This window comes from Cricetulus griseus, assembly GCF_003668045.3.
Source record: "Cricetulus griseus strain 17A/GY chromosome 1 unlocalized genomic scaffold, alternate assembly CriGri-PICRH-1.0 chr1_0, whole genome shotgun sequence".
Classification (NCBI taxonomy): domain Eukaryota; kingdom Metazoa; phylum Chordata; class Mammalia; order Rodentia; family Cricetidae; genus Cricetulus; species Cricetulus griseus.
In genome coordinates, this window is record NW_023276806.1 from 147,047,783 (window position 1) to 147,074,461 (window position 26,679).

General features: G+C 38.0%; 1 protein-coding gene across 4 annotated transcripts in view; it reads right to left on the bottom strand.

Moving 5' to 3' along the window:
* Ppp1r12a (protein phosphatase 1 regulatory subunit 12A) overlaps positions 1-26,376 on the bottom strand; it is a 114,084-nt gene extending 87,708 nt beyond the window's left edge. For 3 of the 4 annotated variants that reach the window (XM_027392459.2, XM_027392462.2, XM_027392458.2), the window contains exon 1: positions 25,912-26,376. In XM_027392459.2, the coding sequence (XP_027248260.1) occupies positions 25,912-26,148 (237 nt within the window). In that variant the 5' untranslated portion in view covers positions 26,149-26,376. The remainder of the gene's footprint in view (positions 1-25,911) is intronic. The other variant, XM_027392461.2, reaches the window with a different exon arrangement.
* Between the last annotated feature and the right edge of the window lie 303 nt (positions 26,377-26,679).

Below are 26,679 nucleotides of genomic sequence, written 5' to 3' on the forward strand. Positions count from 1 at the left end.
GAAACATATGCCAGTAATTCTATCACTTGGGAGATGGAGGCAGGGAGATCAGGAATTCAAAGTCATCCTCAGCTACATAGCAAGTTTGAAACCCGTCTGGGCCTCATGTGACTTTGTCATGATAAGAAAAAAAGAGCTAAAAAGCATACCAAAAGGGTTTCTGTAGAAGGTTCTGAAATATTTCCTGATTGACGGCAATTATGGATAATCAATATTTAATGGGAATTACTGTTGTTTTAAACATTAATCATAGAATTTAGATCAATGCTAAAAAAAATGGCTAAGCTTTCATTCTAATAAGCTTGCCCATCACACATAATACCTAAAAATGAATTTAAAAACATCACTCTGCAGAAACTTATTTGTCGTAAGTGAGTTTAACACTGCACTGTCAACTCTGAATCTCTGATACAGATAATAATCAATAATGAATTAAATTTCAATGTGGGAGGAGAAAACTTTGCATATACATTTTATAAACCACTGACTACACAGAGGTTATTATTACCTAGTCACACAATGATTTAAGTTTGCAAATTTGGGGAGAATTCTTCCATTAAGAGGTTTAACACATGCACAGGTTTCTCTGGCAGAAAGTCAGACATTACAAAATTCTGCTATGACAACTAAAGTGCTGAAAACACAACAAAAGCACCTTCTGAGGCTCTGTTAGGGAATGGCTGTGGCTTGAGTATCTTCCCTCATGAGTGCCTGCTGGGGACTGGTCCTCATGTGGTAGCACCTTTAATAAGGTATGCTGGCTGCACTCACTGTCCTCCAATGAGATTAAGGCAATTCTCTTTTCTACAAAGTCCCCTAACTGCAGGTTCAAGGGAGCAAACAGTTGAGGGGACGGGGAAACTGCCATCAAGAACTTGCAATCTTTAGCTTCTCTAGAAAGACAAAGGATGTACACTATTGGGCTTCACTAGGTAATGGTTAAGGCACTGGCATACCCTCCAAATTGCTCAATTTCACCTTCTGTTAGATCTGAGCACTTATTTTAACATCTTCTCCAGCTTGGATAAACATTACTGGGATTGAAGGACTGTTTTCTATGACATTATGAATATACTTGTCCTAGCATACTTAAAACAGTGCTGTAATTATTTACTCCCATTACCTTTCTATTCCTTTTCTCCCTTGTCAGTTTCTATTATACTATGAACCCTCAAAATCAAGGCCCCACCCCTTAGTTGTCACTGTGCTGATTGAGCGTACTCAAATACTGAATAGGAGGGGCCTGCAGAATGGTGCAGCTTCACCAGTAGGACTCAATATATAATTGAGTAGCTGACAATCCTTGCTACTCACAGCTCACCATGATCACAGATTGTATGTATGTGTGTGTGTGTATATATATATATATATATATATAGAGAGAGAGAGAGAGAGAGAGAGAGAGTGTGTGTCAGACTGACTTACTGTGAGAGATGGGTTAACTATAAAGTCCCTAAGGTTAAATGAGAGAAAATAAGCTTCCCTTTACTTTAATGGCACTGTAAACTGACACTAAGAATTTTCAACAAAATATTAAGCGGCCTTGGAGTTAAAGGTATAATTAATCACTCAGAAAAAAAAAAAGGACATAATTGCCAAGGGGAAATGATAATTCTTCTAGATCTGAATAAGGAGCACTAGAGTTGAGAGCAGTTATCCAACAGTATGCTGGCTATGCTTCTGAATGCTCACATCCTTTTCATGTGTGCTCTATTCAGAGCAGCAGTAGCATGACAGAAAGACTGCCAAGCAAAATTGCTGCTCCGACAGCACTGTACCATCAACAAATTCTCTATTTCCTAGGTGTCACACACAAAGATATAGCATACCCCCCTTGTTCACAGTAAGACAAAATAACCAGAACTGTTTTGCAATTTTGTTTTTTAAAATAAAATTATATAACCAATGCCATGTACCATTTGTTAGTGTTAGTTCTAGCATGAAAATACCACCACAAAAGGAATTCCTTCTTAGTAAGAAGACTACTAATGCAGCACAGAAGGATCTTGGTAATTCGGCTACTGTGGTAATAAAGGCAGCCAAGAACACTGAAGACAAAGTAAAAGCCAGCCTGCATTTTTTTTTCTTTCTTTTTGGAATGGTGCCTTGCATTTTACTGAAAGTCTGAAAGCTAAGTCTTGACCATATAAGGTTCTGGGATTCCCAAGAAGAAAAAGCAGGGGGTTAAAGCCAAACTTAAAAACCTTACAAGAAATAGGTACCGAATTACTGTGAGGGAGTTCATATATTTTATTTCAGGATATCTGACAATCTCAGAAATGATGCTGAAAACTAACAAGCAAACAAACAAAACAAACTCACAATGTATAAAGCTGAGTACAACATGGAGCATTTATTCTGGTGCAGCTCTTCTTTTTCTATTACATATCCCTTTTTCATGTTAACCAAGCACAAAAATAGAAGTTACCTCTTCTCTATTGATTCACTCTGGCATCAAAGGTCATCTCCGATGCTAATACATCACTGATGTATGCTTCTCTAAGTAATCAGAAGTTTATATTTAATATATTAAAATGATCCTGATCATGTTTCTTGGAAAACACATTTTCTTTTAACAAGGTTTCTGTTTTCTAGCTTGCTTTTAGCTATTATGTTTTAAAATGACCTCATAACATCTTACATCTTACCTTCCATTCTAATTTATGGCTCTTAATTCACCAAACAATGAAAAAAAAAAAAAGAGCCTAAAGTAACAGTACATAAAAATAGGTGAGGTCATCTCCATAATATAATATTTCTTGTGTCTAAGCACTGTGAAAATTCTTTTTCAGTTCTGTAATAATACCTTTTCCCCCCTCACTTAAATTTCAGGTCATAAAGTTTACAACACTGGAAGATAGTTATTAGAGGAATTGCAGCCTATAAAATCTAAAGGGGATAACCAAAGTATATCAAAACTGACTACTCCCGAAACAAAACAAAACAACCCAACCTAACAAAAGCACTAGTCTTGCTTTCTTTTCGTGGAGGTAATTTAGAAACACAAGTGAAGTATTTCATAATTCTGATGGGAAAAAAATAAAACCAAAACAGTGAAAGCTCGAAGTAAACACATAGAGACCCTAAGCTAGCATCCCACCCTCTCCGCACCTCAGTCATCTGCAAACTAGGATTACAGGATGTACACCCTGCCTGGTAACTGTTTGCATTATTTATAACTTATTTACAACTTTACATATTTATAATTTTAGAATAACTATACTATTAAATCATGTAACTTATCTTTCACATATATTAGGACAAAAAAGAGTAAAGGATGTAAAAGAAGGCCATTTTACAAAACTTAGTAATGTCTAAAACTCAATAAAGTTATATCTAATACAAATGAAGTTTTATGTGATGCAGCTATTCGTGTTAATATGAAAGCATGAATAAGATAAGCAGGTGAGTCTGAAAGTGGCTTTTTCTTTTTATTGTAATAAAAATTCCAGAAAAATCTTTCGAAAGATAAAAGAGTTCTGTTCCCTTTTTTACTTTACTTTCCTTCACCACATTGCTCCATTGTTTACATCTTTTCAATAATTATTGGGCACCAACTATTTCCTTGGATATATGATGGATATAGAAAGACAAATTGTAACTGGTATTTCCAAACAGACAGGAGGCTGGTCTTACTCTAACATGGAAACTACCATATTTCTTTGTAGGAGCTCAGAAAACTAGCAACAGCTAAGAAGTAATGGGGCTTCTAGGAAACATAGTTTAAAGCTCCGAGCAATGTATCAGAGCATGACCATTTACTATTGACAAATGATTGTGAGTTGAGAGAAGGGTGAGCAAATGACTAGAAAGAATTAAGCAGATAGAAGGAAAGGACAATTATAATTTGACTTCATAAACCATGCAAAGAGCCCCAAATTTAGTCTGCACAACAAACTTTTTCAAATATGAGTAAAATACAGGGATCTTTGAAAAAAAATCTTTAAAATTCTCTTTAAATTAGCCAAAATTATCTCATTGTGTTATTTAAATAAATGCCAGCACAAACTTAGGCCTTTGTACACATGCTTTAAGCAAAATACAAATGAAAATAAATTTTGACATCACTTTGTCTATAAAGGGGTCAGTCAATGATGCATCTTGCTGAGAACCACCATCCCTCCTCACTTTAAACATGGCATTTTAATTAAAGCTACCCCAGTTCTTCCTCATCTGTCTATGACAGTCAATCTATTCTATTTGTAAATATTCCCAAATGAAAGCAAACGCACAGATCTGAAATTAAGAAGCAGCCACTTATCTGCCCTCCCGACCAACAGTGTTTAAATATCTTCCTCTCCAAAATTAGTAAAACATACACACTGCATTAGAAATTAAGGGAAAAGGAGATCTGAAGACTACCTCCTAATTTTCATGTTTTTATGATTAGGTGGTACATCCCACTGGCACTAGGCACACAAATGGTATACAGACATATGCAGGCAAGATACCCATACACATAAAAATAATAAATCCCAAAGATAAATCCACTATGTTGCTGTGGTGGGTAAATAAAAATTGGAATTCTGCATAGTGTACAACAAACTCTCTTAAGAAACTCCCTGACACTTTCTTAAAGTCTCTGTACAAATTCACAACTTCATCCACAGAGATCTACCAACTCTCCATACCCCCCACCCAAACATCTGACAGTGTTTTGTCATATTAGTCTTTTGATTAGATTACATTCTTCCCTTGTGGGTACAACTGGCACTGCACTGTACCTTTTATGTCATTCTATATGCCATTACTTATGTACAAATCACATTAGCCATTCCCTCCTACAACATTTACAATGAATGGTTTTGTGAACCAAACAAACTGTTAGTTTAACTGTAATATTTAGTAAAATATTTTTACTCTTTCTATTCTGAATAAACTGAGGGAGTGGAGTTTCCCTGAAGAAATATCTATGAACTCAGGCTACAGATGATAAAGGTTTAGCAACTACCTGTCAATTTTATCTTACTCTTTTCCAATTCCTTTCCCTAAAAGCAATTATGAATTTTTACAATGATGTTATATCTATCACCCACCCATGCACCCACTCACTCACTCACCTATCTATGTATCTATCATCCATCCATCTACATTATAAAAGCATAAGGAAATAGGATATAGGTTGTACATTAGAATGTCCAGGACTTATGTCTTCTTTGGCTGTTGATGATTCTAAGCACCTAGCACAATTTGAGTAAATATACACAATTTCCTAAGTGTGTTGTCAACAAATGGGAATATTCTTAAATCTTGAACAATAAACTGTCTTGCAAGTACAGCTTTTAAAAGGCCAAGCATAATACTCACAAATCTATCCTAGAGAATTATGATTCTACCCAGGATTCAGAACTATTTTCCAGGAGGAATCTTTGCATAGTGTGTAATCACTCTTTTAACTTAAGGCCATGGTGTGGTAGTCTGAGTGTAATTGGCCCCCATAATCTCATAGGGAATGGCACTATTAGGAAGTATAGCCTTGTTGGAGGAAGTGCATCACTGTGGGGGCGGGCTTTGAGGTTTCCTGTGCTCAGGATACTGTCCAGTGTGTCAGTTGACTTCTTGTTGCCTGCAAGATGTAAGACTATCAGCAGTTCCAGCACCATGTCTGCCTGCACGCCGCCAAGCTCTCCCACTATGATAATAATGGACTCAATCTCTGAAACTGTTAAGTGGGCCAACTCAATTAAATGTTTTCTGTATAAGAGTTGCCATGATCATGGTGATGCTTCATAGCAATGAAAACCCAACTAAGATACATGGCTTCTGGGTGAATGTACACTGAATTTCAATAGAAAGAGAGTGTTTCTAAATAATCAGCAAGGCTGTACTAAATAGGCTCAATCACCAGAGTTGTCAGGTGCCACAGCACAGGGTCATCTGTCCATTAAAAATTCTTAATTTTATATGTATAGGTGCTTTGCCTTGCATGTATGTCTGTGCACTACATACATGCCTAGGACTTGTGGAGGCCAGAAGAGGGTATCAGCTCTGGACCTAGAGTTACACAGATTCTGGGAATCAAACCTGAGCATTCTCAAAGAACAGCAAGTGCTCTTAACTGCTGAGCTGTCTCTCTAGCCCTATAAGCAAATTTTAAATGTTCAATTCCATTTTAAGTCTTTAATGTCAATTCTTTGAAATGACTCATTAGAAGAGACTCCTTTGTAAACAGTTTCTGCATTTCTAGCGATCAATATTCTAGGTGCTGTCTTTGGTACTAACACTATGAAGACAAAAATCAAGGAACTTCTATTCTAGTGGAAGACAATCAGGAAGATAATAAAAGACCTGTTAGACGAAATAGATGTATGTCGATCAGAATCCAATTAAGGTAAGCTTCCTGGCAGAAACAACTATTTATATTGATTACATAAGACAGAAAAATGGTGGTCATCCCTGAAGGAAAATTTTCACAGAAATCATGGTCAAAATGCAAATTTTAATGAGGGCTTTAATTTTAAAGTTAAATAAAAGCTAGATGTGGTGGCTGTGATTCTAGCACTCTGGGAAGCTAAGGCAGGATGATTATTACATAACTCTGAAGCCAGCCTGGACCCCATTCTTGAAAAGGCCAACCAGGCAAATAAAATCCACACTATACAATTATTACCATCTAGCTAACCAGTTTCTCTGTCAGTAATTATGCCAACCCCCCATCAATTGTGGAATAAATTGATACCATTTAAAAATTTTACCCAAATCTACTTATAACTAGTTAAATACTAAAAATCACCCACATCTCCATACTCAACTAAAATAATATGTAGTACAAATCAAGGATACAGTAAAACACATTACTATTTCTAGTGGGTACACTTAAGAGTGATACAACCCTCTGGGGCAACTTGGTAATGCTTCAGGGACTAAAAATTCCCTTCACTTTGATAAAAACAAACAAATAAAAATCAGTTCAGTGAATTTAAAGAAACTGTCCCTTTATGGAAAACATCCTTCTGTATCAAAATAGTCATCAAATTTTTGATATGAAAGCAAGTGAGCAATAAATATCTGCTGTTTTAAAGAATACGTTAAAAATAATGAAAACTGGAACAGAACTCTAGGTATAAACTTCAAAATATTGAGGCTTATTATTTAATGATAAAATGAAAATCAGCGATTCCCTGAGAAATTGTACACCATAATAGAAGTACACAAATACACACAGGCATATAAAGTATATAAAGACACACAACACACACACAAAATTAGGACAGTGGGCTGCAAGGAAATATGCCTGTATTAACACATGGGAAAAGGTTATAGTTTTTCACACCTTAATGTAAGACTGAGTACACTTCAAATCATTAAAATAAGTTCCTATATATTAATGCATGACTAAATTTTAGAGTGAATTTCAGTAATAAGTAATTGGGTTATAATAGCTCTGGCTTTTCTGTCACAGGTCCCCTGGGTACTTTAGTATGAAAGGCAGGGAGGGCTAGAGAATATGAGGAAAAGATACACAGAAGAAAATTAAAATGTCTTTTGTTAAAATTACTCGACACTTGGGGCTGGAAAGATGGCTGAGCACTTAAGAGCACATGTTCTTGTGGAGGAAACATGTTCGATTCCCAGCACCAACATGGCATCTCACAATCACCTGTGACTTTACTTCCAGGGGACCTGATGCTTCTGCCCTTCACAGGTACCAGGCATGCACACAGTGAACATACATATACATGGGCAAAACACTGACATATATACATATGTAAAATAAAGATATATACATATAATTAAAAAATAATTTGCCAAGTTTTAAAAATTATCCCACATGATCCTTAACATCAAGCCATCTCCTTCCCTTAGTTTTAGTGGAATTCATTTGCTACTTTTTCAACAATAAAGTAACTAAAAATAATATTGAACTTTAGAGGAGTGGGAAGAGAAAATGAGGTGAAAAGAAAGGTGAGAAAAAGGAGCTATTTCCCAGAGCTAACGAAACCATCAAGTTAGGGGCTGGAGAGATGGCTCCGGGAACAGAGCACTGACTTCAGCACTTCTACAGGCGCTGAGCTCAGGCCTACATCAGGTGGGCTCACAACTGCTGGGAATTCTAGTCCCAGGGCATCCAACATCCTCTTGTGGCCCCCACGGGCCCATGCAGTGCACTCACACACATAAATAAAAAGAAAAATTTGTAAAGGTTAAATGAAGCAAAAGAATTAAATCACATATTATTTCTTTCAGAGAAGATAAAAAATAAGACATTGATAAAAAGCACATGCCAAAAAGGAAGAGCATTCTTCCTATCACTACATACGTCTACTAGTGGTAGACTTCACCTTATTTTATTACTGTATATAAAAATATATATTATTCTTTAGAATATTAGAGGACTAATATAGTTTATAGATGTATGGCTTAATACAACTTTCCTACTCATTTTTAATGGAGTGAACTCCATTATCAACCTAAAAAGAAACCAGACTATTACTGGCAACAGTAACTTTCTTAAAGAACAGAATATTTCTTCATTAGAAACATGTCCAAAGGGCTGGAGAGATGGCTCAGTGGTTAAAGCACTGGCTGCTCTTCCAGAAGACCTGAGTTCAATTCCCAGCACTCACATGGAGACTCCAGTTCCTGGGGAACCAACACCCTTTTCTGGAATCTGTAGGCAGCAGACACTCATATGGTGCAGACATATACATACAAGCAAAGCATAGATATAAAAAGATAAAAATAAAACAATTTAAGTAGCTCTCAGTGTGAAATTCTGAGTTTTTAACAACACTAATTGTATTATTAATATACAATATTAGTTATAATACTAACCGGTAATTGGTTTTTCCAATAAAAAGCTTTCTCTAAATGATACTAAGTCTTACAGTGTCTTCAGAGTAATTAAAAAATGGTCTTTCCTAGAAATTCATTTCTACTTTTAACAGTAACAGACAAAGCCACATACTTAATTATTTCCTGTCTTCAGAGGGTACACTGCTTGTACAACTATAACTGTCTCTGATAACTACTTTACCTAAACTAGGCTTTAGTTCCACTTTATTCCAAAATAGGAAAAGAACAGTTAATAGAAAAAAAATCTTATGAATTTTTTTTGCTGAAATTCAGAACTGCTTTTCCTGCTGTCTAGATTTTGTTTTTATCTCCCTGTCATCCTCAGTCATGTAAAACGTAGACGTTCTAAACTTGGAATCAGATAATCCAAAAATAACAAACAAGCTTTTAGTAATGGAAAAAATGACAGAACGAAGAGCAAATGCTAGCAGAAAGCAGGTATATAGTCCCATACATTTGAAGAGAAATGAAACAGCTTTCACTAAAGTTTACACAATGTTTTCCGAGAAAAGAAACATCTTAAGAGTATGATGGGACCAAACGTGCTAACATTAAGACCTGTGACATATTAGCTTTATGCAGCCCTTTAATCATTGTATGTTAACATTCTTCAGGTTACAGGTATCAAGAAGCAAGCACTATTATAAAAAGTAACTGCAAAGAAAAGGATCCCCTATTTCTTGTACAATACCATGGAATATCGCAACCAGGAGGTTCTAGGGCAGCAGAGGAGAAGCTGTGCCTTGAGAGTCCTCTGGTTCCATTCAGCAGTTTCTTGAACAGCCCCTTGATTCAGTTTCAGGTGATAACAGACCAACACTGGACTATCAACTGTCCTATAATTAAGCCCCAGGGATTCCTGAAGCTACCAGAGATAGAATCTGGTTCAAATAGTCAAGTCTCTACAGAAAAGTAAGTCCAGTAGTGTTTAATCACTATGTTCATTTCAGCTCCACAATACAGCCGTCACAACTATACCTCGCTTTGTTCACTGGGATAATAATCCTTATACAACTGATGCAAACTAATGTAACTGCCTAAAACGTATTACACATTTGTAATATACATAAACATTATTATACAATTGTTTATTATTCATTATTCTAAGCAGGTCCCTCTAAAGATGCAGCTATTAATTTTCACATTTGTTTAAGAATGTAAGAACCTGGTAAAACTGAAAACCTGACAACCCAAATGAAGTCTATCTTCAATGCCAAATTCATCAATGCAAGAATAAATTTTTTACACTGACAAATGTATTTATCACAGGTGAGGTTAAGAAGAAAAGTTTACAGGATGAGAAAGGATCTACATGTCTAAAACAGACTGTGATCATGGGTCGCCCAGAGCTCATTGGTTTTCAAAAATTAAGATGGATAGCAAGAAAGGAAAGGCAACCACTGTTACCCTCCATCTCTGCACACATTTGCTTCTCATGTCTGCCAATGATGACTTCAAACTACACATGGCAATTTTGAAATGCAATTTTATGTAAATGCCATCATATTTCATCTTACTATTTAAAATCCACTTCTGTGTGCTTTTAAATTTTCCTGAGCTGTGCTGACTAATATGACAGCTAGGGCAGGGTCAAAAGTAAGAACCAAGGAGTCTAGATTGACACAGAACCATCTATCGACAGACTAACATACAGAGAGTGAGTCATCCAGGTGCTATTCTACCTGGTCCTGGCTGATATCTATGACAGACCTTTGTCATGTTAACCACAAAGGCAATAGTAACTCAACCAAATCCTGTGCTAGATATCAAACCATGCTTAGTTGGCAATACTTCCCTCATTTGAATTTACAAATTTTGTCAAAAAGAGGAAGAAGGCAAACCAGTGAGATGGCTCAGTGGGTAAAGTCACTTCCCCCTAAGTAGGAACTTAGACCCTTAGACTAGAACCTATACAACGGAAGAAGATAACCAGCTCCCACAAGCTGTACTCTAACCTCTAAAGTTGCACTGTGACATAAACACACACACACAGTCGACAAAACTTGTTTTTAAAAAAATTCAAATGGACATCTAGTAATCAACACAATTTCTCCTGAAATTACCTGTAACACAATGGATATTGGAATTTCACCAGTCATTTAAAATAAATATACATATAAAATTATACATGTAAATGCCATTCTATTGCCCTCTTCCTATTCATGGTCTAACTCACATTTTTTATTATTTGTCAGTTTTACACACACGTAATGAATTTTACCATTTTTACAGTTCATTATCCTCTGTCACTCCCTCCCTCTCTTGCTGAAGCCCTTCTTCCCCCATTTTATGTCTTTTTTGAGTCTGGCCCTCTGAGTTTAGTCAGTGGTCGATTGCATGAGCACAGAGCACAGATGGGGGTTACCTAACTAGAGCATAGGCAATCTGTTAGGAACACTACCACCGAAGACAATGGCAACCCTTCTCCATCAACCATTAACTGTGCAGTCTCTCACTCTCAAGTCTCATAAAAACCATTTAATTTGTAAGTTTCAAGATTATTCTCCCAGTCTTTGTGTGTGTGGTGTATACATGTTCAGATGTTGTGCACACACATGTGTGGAGGCCAGAGGTTGACAGAGAGTGCCTTCTTCAACAGGCCTGGCTGGACAGCTGGCTAGTAAGCTCCTGGAAGCCTCGTGTCCCTGCCTCCCTGTGCTCAGGCTGCACACATACTGACACACTCAGCTTTTACAGACTGTACAGAGGCGCTAAGGATCTGAACTCAGGGCCTGAACCCAACAATTCATATCACTCTGGGCTTTAATGTCCCTAACAATATTTTAGAGATTTGGGGTCATTTTTCCAACAAATTCTTAAAATGGGTCGTCATCACCAAATGCTTTTTATATTCACAGTTCACAAAGCAAAAAAGTTTACTGTATGAAAATTGCCTTATGGACTTTCTTCTTTTGTCTATATCTTTCCTGCTGGAATTGTCTAAAGTGCTAAAGACCAAATGATATCCTTTAAAATCTAGTGTCCCCTGAAAATGATTTGTCTTCTTAGTAACCAACTTGTTTCCGAACTTTCTGAGTTCACTTGCCAATGCTATCTTTAAAAACAAATCACTTAAAAGCACTGCTGAAGTGTCTATCACATTACCAGTCATTTCCTCATGAAGCAGAAGGCTGGAAAGAAGCACAATACAGAAATAAGTATGTATCCATCAATACTAACCCCTTAACAAACTAGCAAGCTAATATTCTATTATGTCCTAGTATCTACATTTAGCCCTTAAAATATTACCAGAAATAGTCATTTAGGCATATTCCCCTTATCCAAACAGGAGAATTTTTTTTTTGCTTGTAAAACATTAAAAGATGGCATAATTAAAAATGTCTATTTCAGTCACTGTTAACATCTAAAGCAATTTCCACATTTTTGTCCTACACAAATGGGTTGTCTCCAGATGGTATAACATACATATTGTCTTTCAAGTAGCCTTTTTACATTAATGTGTTTTTAGAAAGACTAATTTACAAGCTAATTTACATGTTCATGTCACACATGTGCACAACACACCCCCAAGATTAAAAGTCAAAGGTAGGCACAGTAGAGTTAGAATTCAGTATATGGTAACCACTTCCTGGATCACTGGTTCATTTAAGCTAAAGCAAGCTTGCGCCAGGTCAAAATAGCCCACAAAATTCTGTTCATGAGGTCCAGCAGTGGTGGCACATGCCTTTAACCCCAGCATTCAGGAGGCAGAGACAGGCAGATCTCTGTGAGTTCAAGTCCAGCCTGGTCTACAGCGTTCCAGGACAGACTTCAATGCTATACAGAGAAACCCTGTCTAGAAAAACCAAACCAAACAAAGCAACAAAAGATTCTGTACAAGAGCTGCTTTTCTCATTGACTGTACAACAATTTTTTTGTTTGTTTGTTTTTTTGAGACAGGGTTTCTCTGTGTAGCTTTGGAGCCTATCCTGGCACTCGCTCTGGAGACCAGGCTGGCCTCGAACTCACAGAGATCCGTCTGCCTCTGCCTCCCGAGTGCTGGGATTAAAGGCATGTGCCACCAACGCCCGGCTACTATACAACAAAAATTAACCAAAAATTAAAATGTCAAAAGAAAAATTTCAGAAATCAAAAGCATGTCTAATAATATTTTGGACAAAATCATAACATCATATTACACATAAGAGAAGCCTACCCAGCTATTATATTTCTTTGCTATGGGAAATGTTTAATTTTTCCTGAAAACAATACTGAGTAAATTTAGAAGCTGAAGGAAGTTTCGAGCAGTTGGAGAAACTCCTAACTATTCTTAAGAAAATCTAACAAGCTCTTAGCAACCTCTTACTCACCCTGCCCCCCCTTTACTTCTGAGCTTATTTTCACAATGCACCATCTCAGCTGAAGAAGTACCTACAGTCACTACAACCACACCACTATCTTTCCATACTTTCCTGTGGCACTCACATCACATCCCGCCCAACACCTCTCAGCAATCATAAAGTACCCTAAAACTGAAATGCAAAGGAAGAGACAGACAGACAGACAGACAGACAGAGAGAGAGAGAGAGAGAGAGAGAGAGAGAGAGAGAGAGAGAGAATTTACTTTAGGCATAGGAATTCTTGTGAATTTTTTTATAACTTTGTTTTATTTGGTCATCCAATTTTCAGCGAACAGCAAAGACCTCAGAGAATAGCCTAAGTACAACCCCTCCCACAACTCAATATATAACATAATTAGGAACATGTACAATGCTCATCTGCGCTAGCACAACTACATATCCTTTAGAACACCATTCACACTCCCTGTAAGTTCTTGTTTCTTGTCTGCCTGCCTCAGTTATTCTTTATACTCTAGACGAGCAGTGAGCACATGGTATAGACCCACATTTACACAGTAAGCCATGCATCAGATCCAGGCCACACAGATCTTTGGCTTTTACTCTCCCAGGACAATCCACTACCTTCCAATTCCTTGTCTTAACTATATCTTTAACCAATCTATTTTCTAACCCAACTGCTATAAGCTTGCTAGTTACAGTTCCAAAGCTCCTCAGTTTTGGAAACCATTCTCCTGCCTCTGGCCTTATCTTTTCTCAATGCACCATCCACGCCTGCTCACCACCAGGTCTCTGTATATGCTATTCTTTCTCACTGAAGTAGTCTCCCAAACACCTCTCTCATTCACAACCTGTGGTAACTTCAGTCTGCCAATTAGCAATTCAAACAAAAAGGCTTCCCCTAGCCCTGACTCTAGTGTGGATTTGCCTCCACATGCTTCCACAACATGCTTTAGTACTACAACTCCAGGTCATTACACATAATGGATAGAAATTTATGACTGCTTGTATGTTTACCTATCCACTCCAGCAGACAGCAAGCTGTGCTAAGGCAACACAGGCCTCTTGTTTGTTTTTAACTACACGGAATAATGCCAAGTTTAGCTAAGGTTTGGGATTGCCAATGCCTCAATTCTTCAATTTTGCTTTAAAATGTAGCCATTTACTTTGGTAGAATTCTAGGCGCTTGCGCTCGCGCTCTCTCCCCCCCCCCACTTCACAACATCTTATTTATCTTTATTACAGCCATCCTAGAAGCTGTGAAATGGGTATCTCACTGTAGTTTTGACTTGCATTTTCCTGAAGCCTAAGCAACTTCATTAGAGAACACTGTTAGAATTTGTTTTACCCCACTCTCTCTCCCTCCCCTCTGTGTGTGTGTCTGTCTGTCTCTGTGTGTGCACGTACACACACAGCACATTTTTGAGCACTGCATAGTGTCTGGAACTGTGCTGGCTAGTTTAATGTCAACTTGACACAAGATAGAGTCATTAGGGAAGGCCTGTGGAAATGCCTCTGTAAAATAGACCTATAGGCAAGTCTGCAGTGCTTTTTCTTAATTAGTGACTAATGAGAGAAGGCTCATGCCAATGTGGACAGTACCTCTGGTCCTGGGTGTTGTAATAAGGCCAACTGAGCAAGTCAAATAACAGCATTTTTCTATAGCTTCTGCTTCAGTTTGTGGTTCCTGCCCTGGCTTTACTCAGTGAGAACATAACAAGCTTAAGGCCAAACAATTCCTTTCCTCTCTTATCGGTTGGTAATAATGTTTTATCACAGCCATAGAAACCCTAACCAAGAGTGGAACAATATATATATATATATATATATATATAATATTTATATATATATTTTCAGCTGGAAGTACTTTTTCAGGTATGAAACTGTTGGGGAAAAATATAAGGAAGAAGTGAAAAGAGAAGATGGCTATGAGATTTTTAGCTTTGTAAGTTGAAGAATGATGATGCTAAAAAAAAAAAAAAAGGATATGGACAACGTAGAAAGGGCTGGAACTACAACAATGGAAACAAGAGTTTCAGGAATATTTGTCCTTAAAAGGCATATCAGAAAGAAAATGAACAAGAACTCTGAGAACAAACCAGAGGGAACAGGTTCAAAAGTGGTTAGGACATAAATTAAATAAATTAGCAAATTACCCATCACTCAATATATATATATTATATATATATATATATATATATATATATATTTATTTATTTGGCTAAGTCCTTCTTTAAAAGAATAATCTAATCCTGTGCCTTTCCAGTTATTGAACTATTTTTCATTTGCTAACAATGCCAATCAAAAGCACATTGGACACTATATGACTAGTGAAGTACCAAACACATGATGATCTAAATTTTTGTTGCACAAAGAAGTTGACCTCTAATTTCAAGGATAATGGCATTACACAAATATAGATTATGCTAACATTTTAATAATATACATAGCAAACTTCTAAAACATCAAAATTAAATCTTTTAAAAAACAATGTACTTCTTTTTAAATTAACTAATTATTAATTTATTTTTATGTGTATGAATTTTTGCCTGCATGAATGTTTGCCTGGGGACTGTAGAGGCCAGAAGAGAGCCCTGGGACTGTAGTTATAGACAACTGTGAGTTGCCATGTAGACCTTGGGAATTAAACTCTGGTCCTCTAGAAGAGCAGCAGTGTTCTCAACTCAACCACTGAGGGCTCTCTCTAGCCCCCTAGAATTAAATCTTTGGAAAGAAAAGAAGTGAGTCAGGGACGTGGCTGTGGCTAAAAGTACTTATGCAAATGTGAGGTCCTGAGTTAAAATCCCCAGAACCTGTGTAAAAGCCAGATATGTAATACAAGCCTCTGAAATACCAGTGCTTCTAAAAGGACCTGGCAGTAGAAACAAAATTAATTAGTTTGGTATATTCAGTGGGAAAGCAAGAGTCTCCCCGCATCCAAACAATGTGAAGGGCGCAAGCACCAACATCCAAAGCTGTCCTATCTCGGCATGTGTACACCCACATATTCATTCATTCATTCATTCATTCATTCATTCATTCTCTCTCTCTCTCTCTCTCTCTCTCTCTCTCTCTCTCTCTCACTCACACACACACACACACACACACACACACACACACACACACACACACTCATATCAAAAGAAAATAAAGGACTTGGGTGAGGAATGAGGAAGAATACTTTAATCCTGTCTCTTTTCCAAATACCTGTCTCAGTGAATACAACAAATTTTACACATTCACATAGAGTAATGAAACAATAAAATAATGTTCCTATGGGTGACTTATGGAGGATGACATCATCCCACGAGTTTAACAGATGTGTCATCTGCTGTCAATGTTCAAGGTTAGTTTTCATATTCCATAAGCTAGAAGTTTCTTTGGAAACTTTTGAGCAAAACAAAACTTTAGGTGACTTTTTTTTTGGAAGCAATTCACAGAAAACAATATAATGAATTAAGATGAATATTTGCATGCCATAGCATGAAAAAGTGGAAAAGATACTGAATGCCCATCAAATTAGAAAGATAAATTTAGACACAAAAAGTGAAATTCCATATAGCCATTAAAGGTAAACTGTGTATCAACACTGATTAACAAAGATGATGTGTAATTTTAAAAATAGATTACATACCAAAAAACTAAGTATAACCCCATTTATAGTAATCACATACTTGTATTAAAGTGAGTTTACTAGACTTTTAAGGTGCTATTTTCAACCCTGAACCTTTGATTAGTACTAACCATCTATTTTTTTTTCTATGCAGCTTTAATTACCTAGGCATTTCTATTTGCAATAATATTCATTTGTAACAGTAAGCATAAATGTAAATAATGCTAAGAAATAAAAAGGAGATAGAGGCTGAGGCAGGGGATCAGGATTTCAAGGCCGGCTTGGAGTACATGAAACTGTGTCTCAAAAGCAAGCAAGCAACAACAAAAACAAGTGCAGAAAGCACTGAAATCTTAATAATGATCTATAGCTTTTCATATGTAAGATAAACACCCTGAGATTAGTGTGAAGATGATGGCTGAAAGGAGTAAATTACAATAGACATTTTCAAAGGAAAAGACAGATGCTGTGCTTTTGTGTGCACTGCCCAATGTACTTTGGAATGATACAGAAATTGCTGAACATGAGATCTGTTAAAAAATTTTAAGAAAAACTACACAGATTAATTAACATGCCTTTAACAAAATACTGCATCCAAATCTGGATGCAGCACCATCAAAACTTTTGTTAGAAACAAAAACATACACATACAAATATTCAAACTGTCAGGTGTAAGACTGTTTTCATGGACAGCTGCACACTATGAACTATGGAAGCTACACTGCATGCACATGGCCTGTACAAGATCAATGCAGACAAAATCTCACGGATGAGGGAGGGGGTTACCAGGTCCCACTTCTAGCTGAAGAGCTGTTGACAACTGATAGCTGCTTGAGGCAAGAGAAATCAGGGCTTTTTAGGGATGAGGCCTCCACACCTGTATTGGCAACACTAAGCAGACTTGGTGAGTTTCAAAAATAGAACATAAGAAATTGGGAAGGAATAGGGATGGGATGGGGAGGAGATGAAAGAAAGAGAATGGAGAAATGCATTTGATCAAAACACCTTACATGTGTGTATGTAATTCTCAAGCAATAAATATTTTAAAATAAGCTTTGTAGAAAATATGTAGTTTCTGACACTATTAATGATACCATGCTTATTATCACAATCTATCTTATGTGCCAGATACAACTCCATGTGAACAACATTTTCAAAATGTAACTTTCCTGGATATAATTCAACACAGAGGATATTCATAAAAATGTTCAAGAGCTAATGATAACCCAAGAGGTCTACATATATTCCAAAGCACAGATACTTCCATCTATATATTTATTATATAATTTTACATATTATATAAATATAAAACCTCAACATAAGGATGATTAATGAATGTGCATGTGCATGCAAACTTGTGTACTTCAACAATTAGTTCATGAAGAAATACTTTCCTATATTGCTACCAAACTTGAAGAAGGTGTCAATTCACACCTCATCAAATCCAATCTCCTTTGTGTTATCTAATACTGCAGAAAGTGACACTTCGTACAATCTTCAACTTTTAGATGGCCTCATTAAACCAAAATGCAACCAGGTCTATACGAGGGAATAGTCAGTCAAGCTAGAGCTTCCTACTGGGTAAGGCTCTCTCCTCAGACTGACTCTCTCTCTCTCTCTCTCTGCATATAACATAAACAGGTTACTAGAAAGGTGACAGCTGAGAGATGCTTTCACTGCTTTCCATGGTTTCTAGTGAATGTCATTTCAGAAATGCCTATATGACACATGACAATGTGGAATGTCTCCACCCATGAGAGAGCATTTGAGTCAAGCGGGGCACCGAGGGCAGTAAGGCAGAAGTGACGCCTGCCTTTTTATGGCTAGCCAGCTCAACAATGAAAAGATAAGCAACCAAAATACAAGTGAGGTCAGAAAATTCTGGCATATGAGGGATCCATAATGAAGACATTCAGAAGAGACTCTGTAATTAGTATCATTACAAAGTATGTACTATACTTTTATTGCTATGCTACCAAGAAATCCTTTCCTAAATGGACACCAAGGATTTGTTTAAAGATACTTATCTTTACACTAAAATACACAAACTTGGAAAATTATTAGTTCATTTTCTATGAACTCTGCTGTTAATAATGACAATACTCAATTTTAAAAAAATTAAGACACTGAGCCTATTGAAATAAAATGCAGATAAGAAAAATATCTATATAAAGGATTTTCTGTTTTGTCTGAAGACAAGATACACCTCTTATATAAATACTAAAAGGTAATCTATAAATGCTAAAAATATGGTTTAGAAAGTGCAAAGAATCACCCTGTGCTTCAGTGGTCAAGACCACTCACACTTTGTGCTTTGAGCCATGCCTTAATAAAAATAAGATGGGAAATACATTCCAGAGGATAACAAGAAACACAAAGGCTTATGGAAACATCTAACATGGAATCAGTGGTCCTAAAGGCTTTAACCAATCTCCCAAATCCCTTCAGATAAATTCCTTCTTGCTTCCTATTATGTATTCAAGAGCTGCAGTGCTTAAACTCTGATGATACAGAATGCCACCACCTGTACAACATGCCTAGTAAAAGCAGAACACAAGGAGCAGTCATGGGATCTGGTCAGCCTTAGCTACAACTGTACTTTCACTAAAGCACAACATCTGTGTCATCGCTTGATGATTTTCTAGATTAACATGTGAATCTCAACTACCCTTTATTTTGATGCTGCATCCTTCTGTTGTTAAAATGTTCCATTAATTTATGAAATGATGACACTACCAGGTGATCAAGCAATTTGTTTTAAATTATCTGATGGAGCAAAGGAAAAAAAAATGTATTTTTAGTGACTGCAATAAATGTGGTCATGTAAATAAAACCCAGAGAATCAATAATAGGCAATAAATAAATACTTCACATTTTTATCAAAACAAAAAAAATTCATTCTTTCCGAACTGAGACCTGAACTGTAACTTGTCTACACTTTGTAAACTAATTCATGGAATATATGGCTTGATATTCTTATCAACAAGAGGAAAATCAAGCACAGTTAACATGAAAAGGCCTTTTACTAGCTCAGAAGCCACAATATTAACATTTTACATAAGATTCCGTGTCAATGATCACTGTACACAAGGAAACTGAAGAAATTATGCTGCATAGTGATAACTACTTGAGATTATTTTTTCTTTAGACACAGGACCTCACTAGCTCTGACCATCCTAAAACTTAGGAGATCCGCCTGCCTCTGCCTTCCTCAGTGCTAAGATTAAAGGCTGGTGTCACCATGTCTAGCTGAGAGTGTCTTCTTTAGTATCTCAGATATGATTTCTGCTTATAACCTGTCTCCAAGAACAGAATGTACACTTAGGTATAAAAATCACTGTAAATAAGTGCATACCATATGCAGTAATACAAATTGTTACTATAAGAAAAATGAAAAGAAAAACTAACTCTATATTCTGGAAAAGGGAAGTATTTTTGTAGTAATTTCCTTTGTAAATTATAAAAAACAAAACAAAAAAATGCACACAATCAAGTAGTCTTTAAGTAATGATCAGGCAAACCATCTTGGCAAGCCCTAAATTTATAACAATTTTGTATTCTAGATTAATTTAAATATATTAATACTGTATTTAATTACCATCAAAAGATCTCACGTGTATTTAAAACAAAAACAGATTAAGAAAAAAAATTATCTGGGCAGAGAAAACTCAAATACTAAACAATACAATCACAGAAAGACTGAAGTGTTTCTTCTTCAGACTTAAACTAGGGCACTGGGCATGGTGGCACACCTTTAACCCCAGCACTCAGGAGGCAGAGGCAGGAGGATCTCTGTGAGTGTGAGGCCAGGATCATCTACGCATATTGAGCTCCAGGACAGCCAGGACTACAAGAGAGAAAGAAACCCTAGTTTTTGTTTTGCTTTGTTGTTATTTTTAAAGCAGGTACCTAGACTAAAGCATGGGCTCTGAACTTGGTTGCTTTAGAACTTCAGTCCTGTCATTCATTGTGTTGACAACCTTGAGCACAGGAAGGCAGCTGTGAGAATTTAAGCGATAATGTTTCTAAAATACTGGCAGCAAGTCATGGCTACTACACATTCAACCAGAACTTAAAGGAACTGCCAGAGGTCCTCAAAAGAAAGGTATAATAAAAGATGACTATTATTAAACAGACTCCAAAGTAATGAAAACAGCACCTTTAGGAAGTGTCAGGAAATAACACTGCAGTAGTGATAAAATAATGTTTTGTCCTCACACCTATTAAAGGTTTCTAAAAGCCCTTTCTTCAAACCCTTTTAAACTTTGGCAAGTGTTTCTCTGGCGGATAGAGCATGGAGAAGAACATGTAGGAGAGGGTGGTGAAAGCTTCCTCTGCTCTATCTACCCAGTGCTTCTACCTGGCTACACCAGAAAACACTCAGTCACAGCTTGCAATCGCACTGAAGCTACTAAAGCTCCCGAAAGAGTGTCTTGGTTATGACACTTCAAAGTCAGACCACAGAACTGCTGCCAGGAAGCACAAAGCCAGCAACTGCAGAGAAGGCACTCTACCAGCAGCAGTGCAAGGCGCTGTGCTGTACCAGCACACCCCATATATGGCTAGATTGCCCATTTACTCGTGTCAAGGGACCAGCTTGGGTTTGGCGATTTGTTTAATAAATTTAAAAAATGGATTTTGGAGGATTTCAATAAAAAGTCTAATGAGCCATCAACATACAGTACCATAGCTTTTCTAAAGGAGAACATCCGGGAAAGTAATTTCACGTACATTTTCATGTATATTTTTATAACTGTTCCAAAACCGTAACATTTCATTGCAAAAGTAAAAGAAGAAAAGGTTACAAAACTATAAATGCATTCAGTTTAAAACAGATTGCTCATATATAGCACCTGATATATTCTGCAGCAAGCAATTCAGAATTAACCACTTCTAGTACCTCTTACACTTTGCTTCTTAAGGAAAAACTACACACTCCTCCTACATTTTACAAACAAGCTTTTAATGGGTCCCTTACAAGTTGATAAAACTTGTATTTAAGAACAAAATGATTTAATATTGAGCTTATCTACAAGTCTGTCTAGTTGGAAACAAGGGGTTATTATTGTAAAATTACAAAAGAACACAGTTTAACCTTGGGTTTCACTATAGCATCTACCCCGGGTTCTTAAGAAGTTGCTAAATAATGGCTCAACTAAATGTATCTTCTCTGCTTAATCAAAACTGAAGCTGATTTAGGACTTTTTAATGGAATGGGATGATACTCAGAAATACTGTAAATCTCAAAAGAAATGTACAAACATTCATTTCCAAGCTTTCCATATATTTCATAAAAACACAAATTCTATACTATTGGATGGATATTATAAATATATGGATATTCAGGCTTTAAATATATGTATCTCAAAGTATACAAATAACTGTAACACTTATTCATGAAAGGAAATATAGCATACAAATAAAATTCTTTTAGTGAGTCAGCCCCTGGAAACATAATGGGTCCTGATTCTTTAAGTTTGGGGAAATGAGCTTCCAGATACTACCCATCAAGAAGTGTGTTAATAACAAAGATGGACAGAACATGAGTATAGTGAGTCCTTCTGAAGAAGGCATGTGTCTCCGATACCATGGTTATACAAAGGAAGATCCTTTCTAGTTGGTAGCTGGATGGAACCTTAAAGAAAACTAATTTGGGCTGGTAAAGAAAGGGAGGATATTCTAGCAGAGGAAAAAGAGATTGAAATAAAAAAATGCAAAGATCCTTTCCCAATAAAAGTAAGTTCACCAATTGTTATCAAGCAAAAGCTAATGACAATGCTTTAAACCTCTATTAAAAGGATAGGCACAACACAGGATCGTTAGATCATCTGAAATCAGTATGTATCCTGGACTAAACCACACACACACACACACACACACACACACACACACACACACACACACAGAGAGAGAGAGAGAGAGAGGGAGGAGAACACAAATTGTTACTATAATACCAGGATTAAAAATATATAAGTGCACGGAACAGGTTGATAATCAAACTAGCAAGGAAAAGAACTAATACAAAGGTAATTCTGAAGAAAGGACAGGTGTGATTGACTAGACATATGTACACAGGAAGATGAGTAAACTGTAACAAAAATGTCTAACTTTATCTTGAGATTGATGACATCATTAACAGAAAGAGAGGTGTCAGTGTGAAGTAGTGCTTAGTGAGGAACGGTGTTTTAGTCTGAATTTTAAGCTGAAATTCATGATGATTTAAAACTAAAGCTGAATATTCAGACTGCACAAAAAGGATTCTATATAATCTCAAGACATGAAAATATAAACAAGTGACAAAAACAGATTATAACTCAATCACAATTTTTTTTTTTCTGAACAGTAAGAATCCCTTAAAGAAATGTTTTGTAAAAACAAAGTTGCTGTCAACCTATGGCAAAGAAACAGATCAGAATATATGTGACTACTTAATGATATATATTTTTAATTAAAATTACAATATATAGTTATATTTCACTTTATAAGAGAAAGTTGGGTGCTATGTAAGAATGGAAACTGAGAACTGATTTGGAAACCATTGGCACAGAGAAAAAAATAGGATTTTGAGTTAAAATCAAAAAGCTAAACTTGAAATTGTTACTCTTGCATTATAGGCATATCAGTAAAGACCAGCAAAGGGCATTTTATATATAACCCAATAAATCTTGAAAATGTTCACGAAGACTATAAATAAAACTCTGCAGGTGAATAATTGCCAGCTAGAAAGACTGAAACTGTACTCTAGACTTCAGGGTTAGAAAAAAAGTCAAACAACAGTACCATACTCCTGAAAGAGGAAGGCCATTTAGAGACTCAGACAGAAGTTTGCTTTCTCTCTATTCGGATGGCATTTCTATATCAACGGGATAAAGAGCAATAGCTGAGTTTCTTTCATTGCTTTTAATGAGAGCTCATTCAACCAATAAATAAACCTTTAACTACAAACCACTTATAAATGTAAGGAAAATGCAGGTGTTGAATGTAGTTGTGGGTTGTGAAGTACCCAGAACTTGTCTCCTGTTAACAAAAACTTGGGTAATTTTATCCAAACTAAAAAGTTGAGTGAATATTCAAATAGACTAAAGAGAAATTAGGCTGGGCAAATATTTCAGTTATTTTATGATCTTTTGAGTACTAAAATATTTGACTAGTCACCCAATCAGTTATGCAAAAGGCATAAACTCAGAAACTTCTCCTTATGTGCCTGTTAACCCAAATGAAACACTCAATAATAAAGACTATTAAGTACACGCACCAAACCACTGAATTCAGTTAATCAAGAAGATATCAGTGGGTCTAGCCTCTTTAAAGAAGTAAAAACTGAGAAACAGTCTTTCAAAGACAATTCCATGTGTTTTCTACTGCCTAAACAGCTTTTACAATATTAAAAAAAAAGAGAGAGAATTGGCCCTCTTCCTTCAATCCAGTAAATTGTCTATAGGGTAACTTTACATTTCTACTTAGCAGTGTTAGAAAACACACTGATATGAACCATTATCCAAGTATTCTGACATACAGTAACTGTGTTTCAGAAACAATTTCACACTAAACTTGCACAGACATTTGAAAGGAAACTTCAGGGTGTTTTTCCCCCCATTTTATATAATTACATTTTTTTAATGCCAAAGTTGCTTCTCAAAATCATGCTTTGTGATCTTGACTTATACTATGCTTTAAGCTTTAGGCAGATGCACTACATTAGAGATACCACGCTGTACTTTTCACTGGGTGCCACTCTGAATTCCAGATCTGTCCTGCAAATTGTCAGTCATTTCAACCCTTCCAGTCAGCTCTGTAAACAAAGGCTAAACGCCAAGTGTGATATTCGAGTTTGATTAAATAAAACTTAAAATGGTCATCGCTTACTAAAGCAGGAAGCAATATAAGGAAAATATACCATGCCTTTCTAAAAGGTACAAAGTTAATAGCCACAAAATGTAAAGTTCAGATACAAAGTGTGAAGCCCTAACTTTCAACCACCCAAACGAGTTTTTAACCACAGTATTATTTAAAATAAAACTGATTTTTCACACAACCAGGACGATTTTGAGATAGCCAGATAAGTCTTTTTCATTGTCAATTTCCTAGTAATTCCAAGTTGCTTAATATGAAAATAAAAGAATTTATGCCATGGCACCTATTACCAGCACTTAAAACTTGCTTTTCAAGCAGGACTCTTAAGGGTTTTGTTGCTTTTGGCTTGTTAAAGGCAAAGCAACATTATCTCTGGATTGCCAATAGTTTCTCCTTATTTGGCTAACACTGAGAGATCCCAATCGGACTACTATAAAACTTTAACGTGCACAGAGCATCCATTTTGAGAAAAGATTGTGATTAGCTTTCTTTTTTTCTGCCCCCACCCCAAAAGAAAAATACAACAACAAAGTTTGGCAACTGACTTTGAAGAGTGCAGTGTTTATTCTTCTCTTTCTAGCTCCGCTGCACACTCCAGGAGCCAGGACTCAGGGATCTGTGACACTGCGACAAACTCTTCGAGTACAGGAATCCATAGATTTCAGTGGAGAAGTGGGCAAGCCCACTTGGGAAGACTCCCTTACCCGATACACGACCATCCCCTCTCTTTCAGCCTCTGCAGATTAGCTAATTACACCCCGTTTTCCCCTCCCCAGTGACCAAGAGTAATAAAGGAGAAAACAGGAAATCGTTCGCTCAGGGCACCGGGGCTATGGTTCTTGATTACTATTATTATCATCATCATTTGTAATCAACTCCTAAAAAAGTACACCAAAACCAATGTTCACTTCCAGGCCAAGGGGGTCCATTTGCCCAAGTCACCCTGTTAGTGGTTTTCTACATCCTCCCCCCCCCCCACACCCAACAGTGTATTACTGACACCGGGCCTCGGCACAATCCATTACACACTCCTGCTCGTCTTGACCCAGAGCACCAGACACAGGTCCACAAATGGCCCTTGGGGTTCCCCCCCACAAGACCACAGTCCCATCTTGCCCCGCGCCCAGGAAACCAGCCGGCTCCCAACTGCAGAGGCAGCGAGCGGGGTCTGAAGGGGCCCCGGAGCCCCGCGGCCAGCCTCCCCGGACGGAGCCGCCCCCTCACCCGCAGCAGGGAGTCTCCCGCCACCACCCCCGGGCCTCAGGACCGGCGACCGGGAGAGGCCCGGGGGCGCGAGAACGGCGTGGGCCCGGGGGTGGGGGTGGGAGTGCGAGCGGCGGGCGCACAGACCTGGTGCAGGGCGGTGAGTCCGTCCACATTGGCGTAATTGATGTCGGCGCCGCGGTGCAGCAGCTTGAGGACCTCGTCCGTGTCGCCGCTGGAACAGGCGGCCAGGAAGACGGCGCCATCGTCGAACTTCACCTTGGTCTTCTGGCGCTTCACCACGGGAGGCTCGAGGTCCGTCTCCGAGCCGATCCAGCGCTTCAGCTGCTCGTTCCGCTTCTGCTTCGCGTCCGCCATCTTCATCCCCCTCTCCTGCCGCCGGCTCTTCTTATCGCGAGCGGGGGAAGGGGGCGGCGGCGGCGGCGAGGGGACGCGGGGGGTGTGCGACCGTGGCTGCGAGAGCGGCCCGGAGCCGAGCTGCGAGCCGGGGAGGAGACGCTCGAGACTTCCAGTATCCCACAGAGCACTGGGGCGAGCCCGGCAGAGCTGGACCTCTCTTCCTCCCACAGACGCCCTCCCGCCCCCGGCACGACCGCCCGCCCGCCCGTCCGTCAGCCGCGGCCCGGCTGAGCGTAACTTCGCGAGATCCGGGCCGGGGAGGCGCCCCGCGGCCAGTGCGCATGCGCGCTCCGCCTCCCTCCTCCTCCTGTCCCCTCCCCTCCGTTCCCCGCCCTCCGGCCCGGCCCAGGAAGAGCGCGGCCGCCCGAGTGTGGCGGCGGGGGCGCCACCGGAGGGAAGCGGGTGTGGCTGTGACTGCGGGGGCTGGGACGATCCTGGAAAGGGAGGGAGGAAGCCGGGAAGGAAAGGTTGTCCTGCGGGACCGAGAGCTCTGGA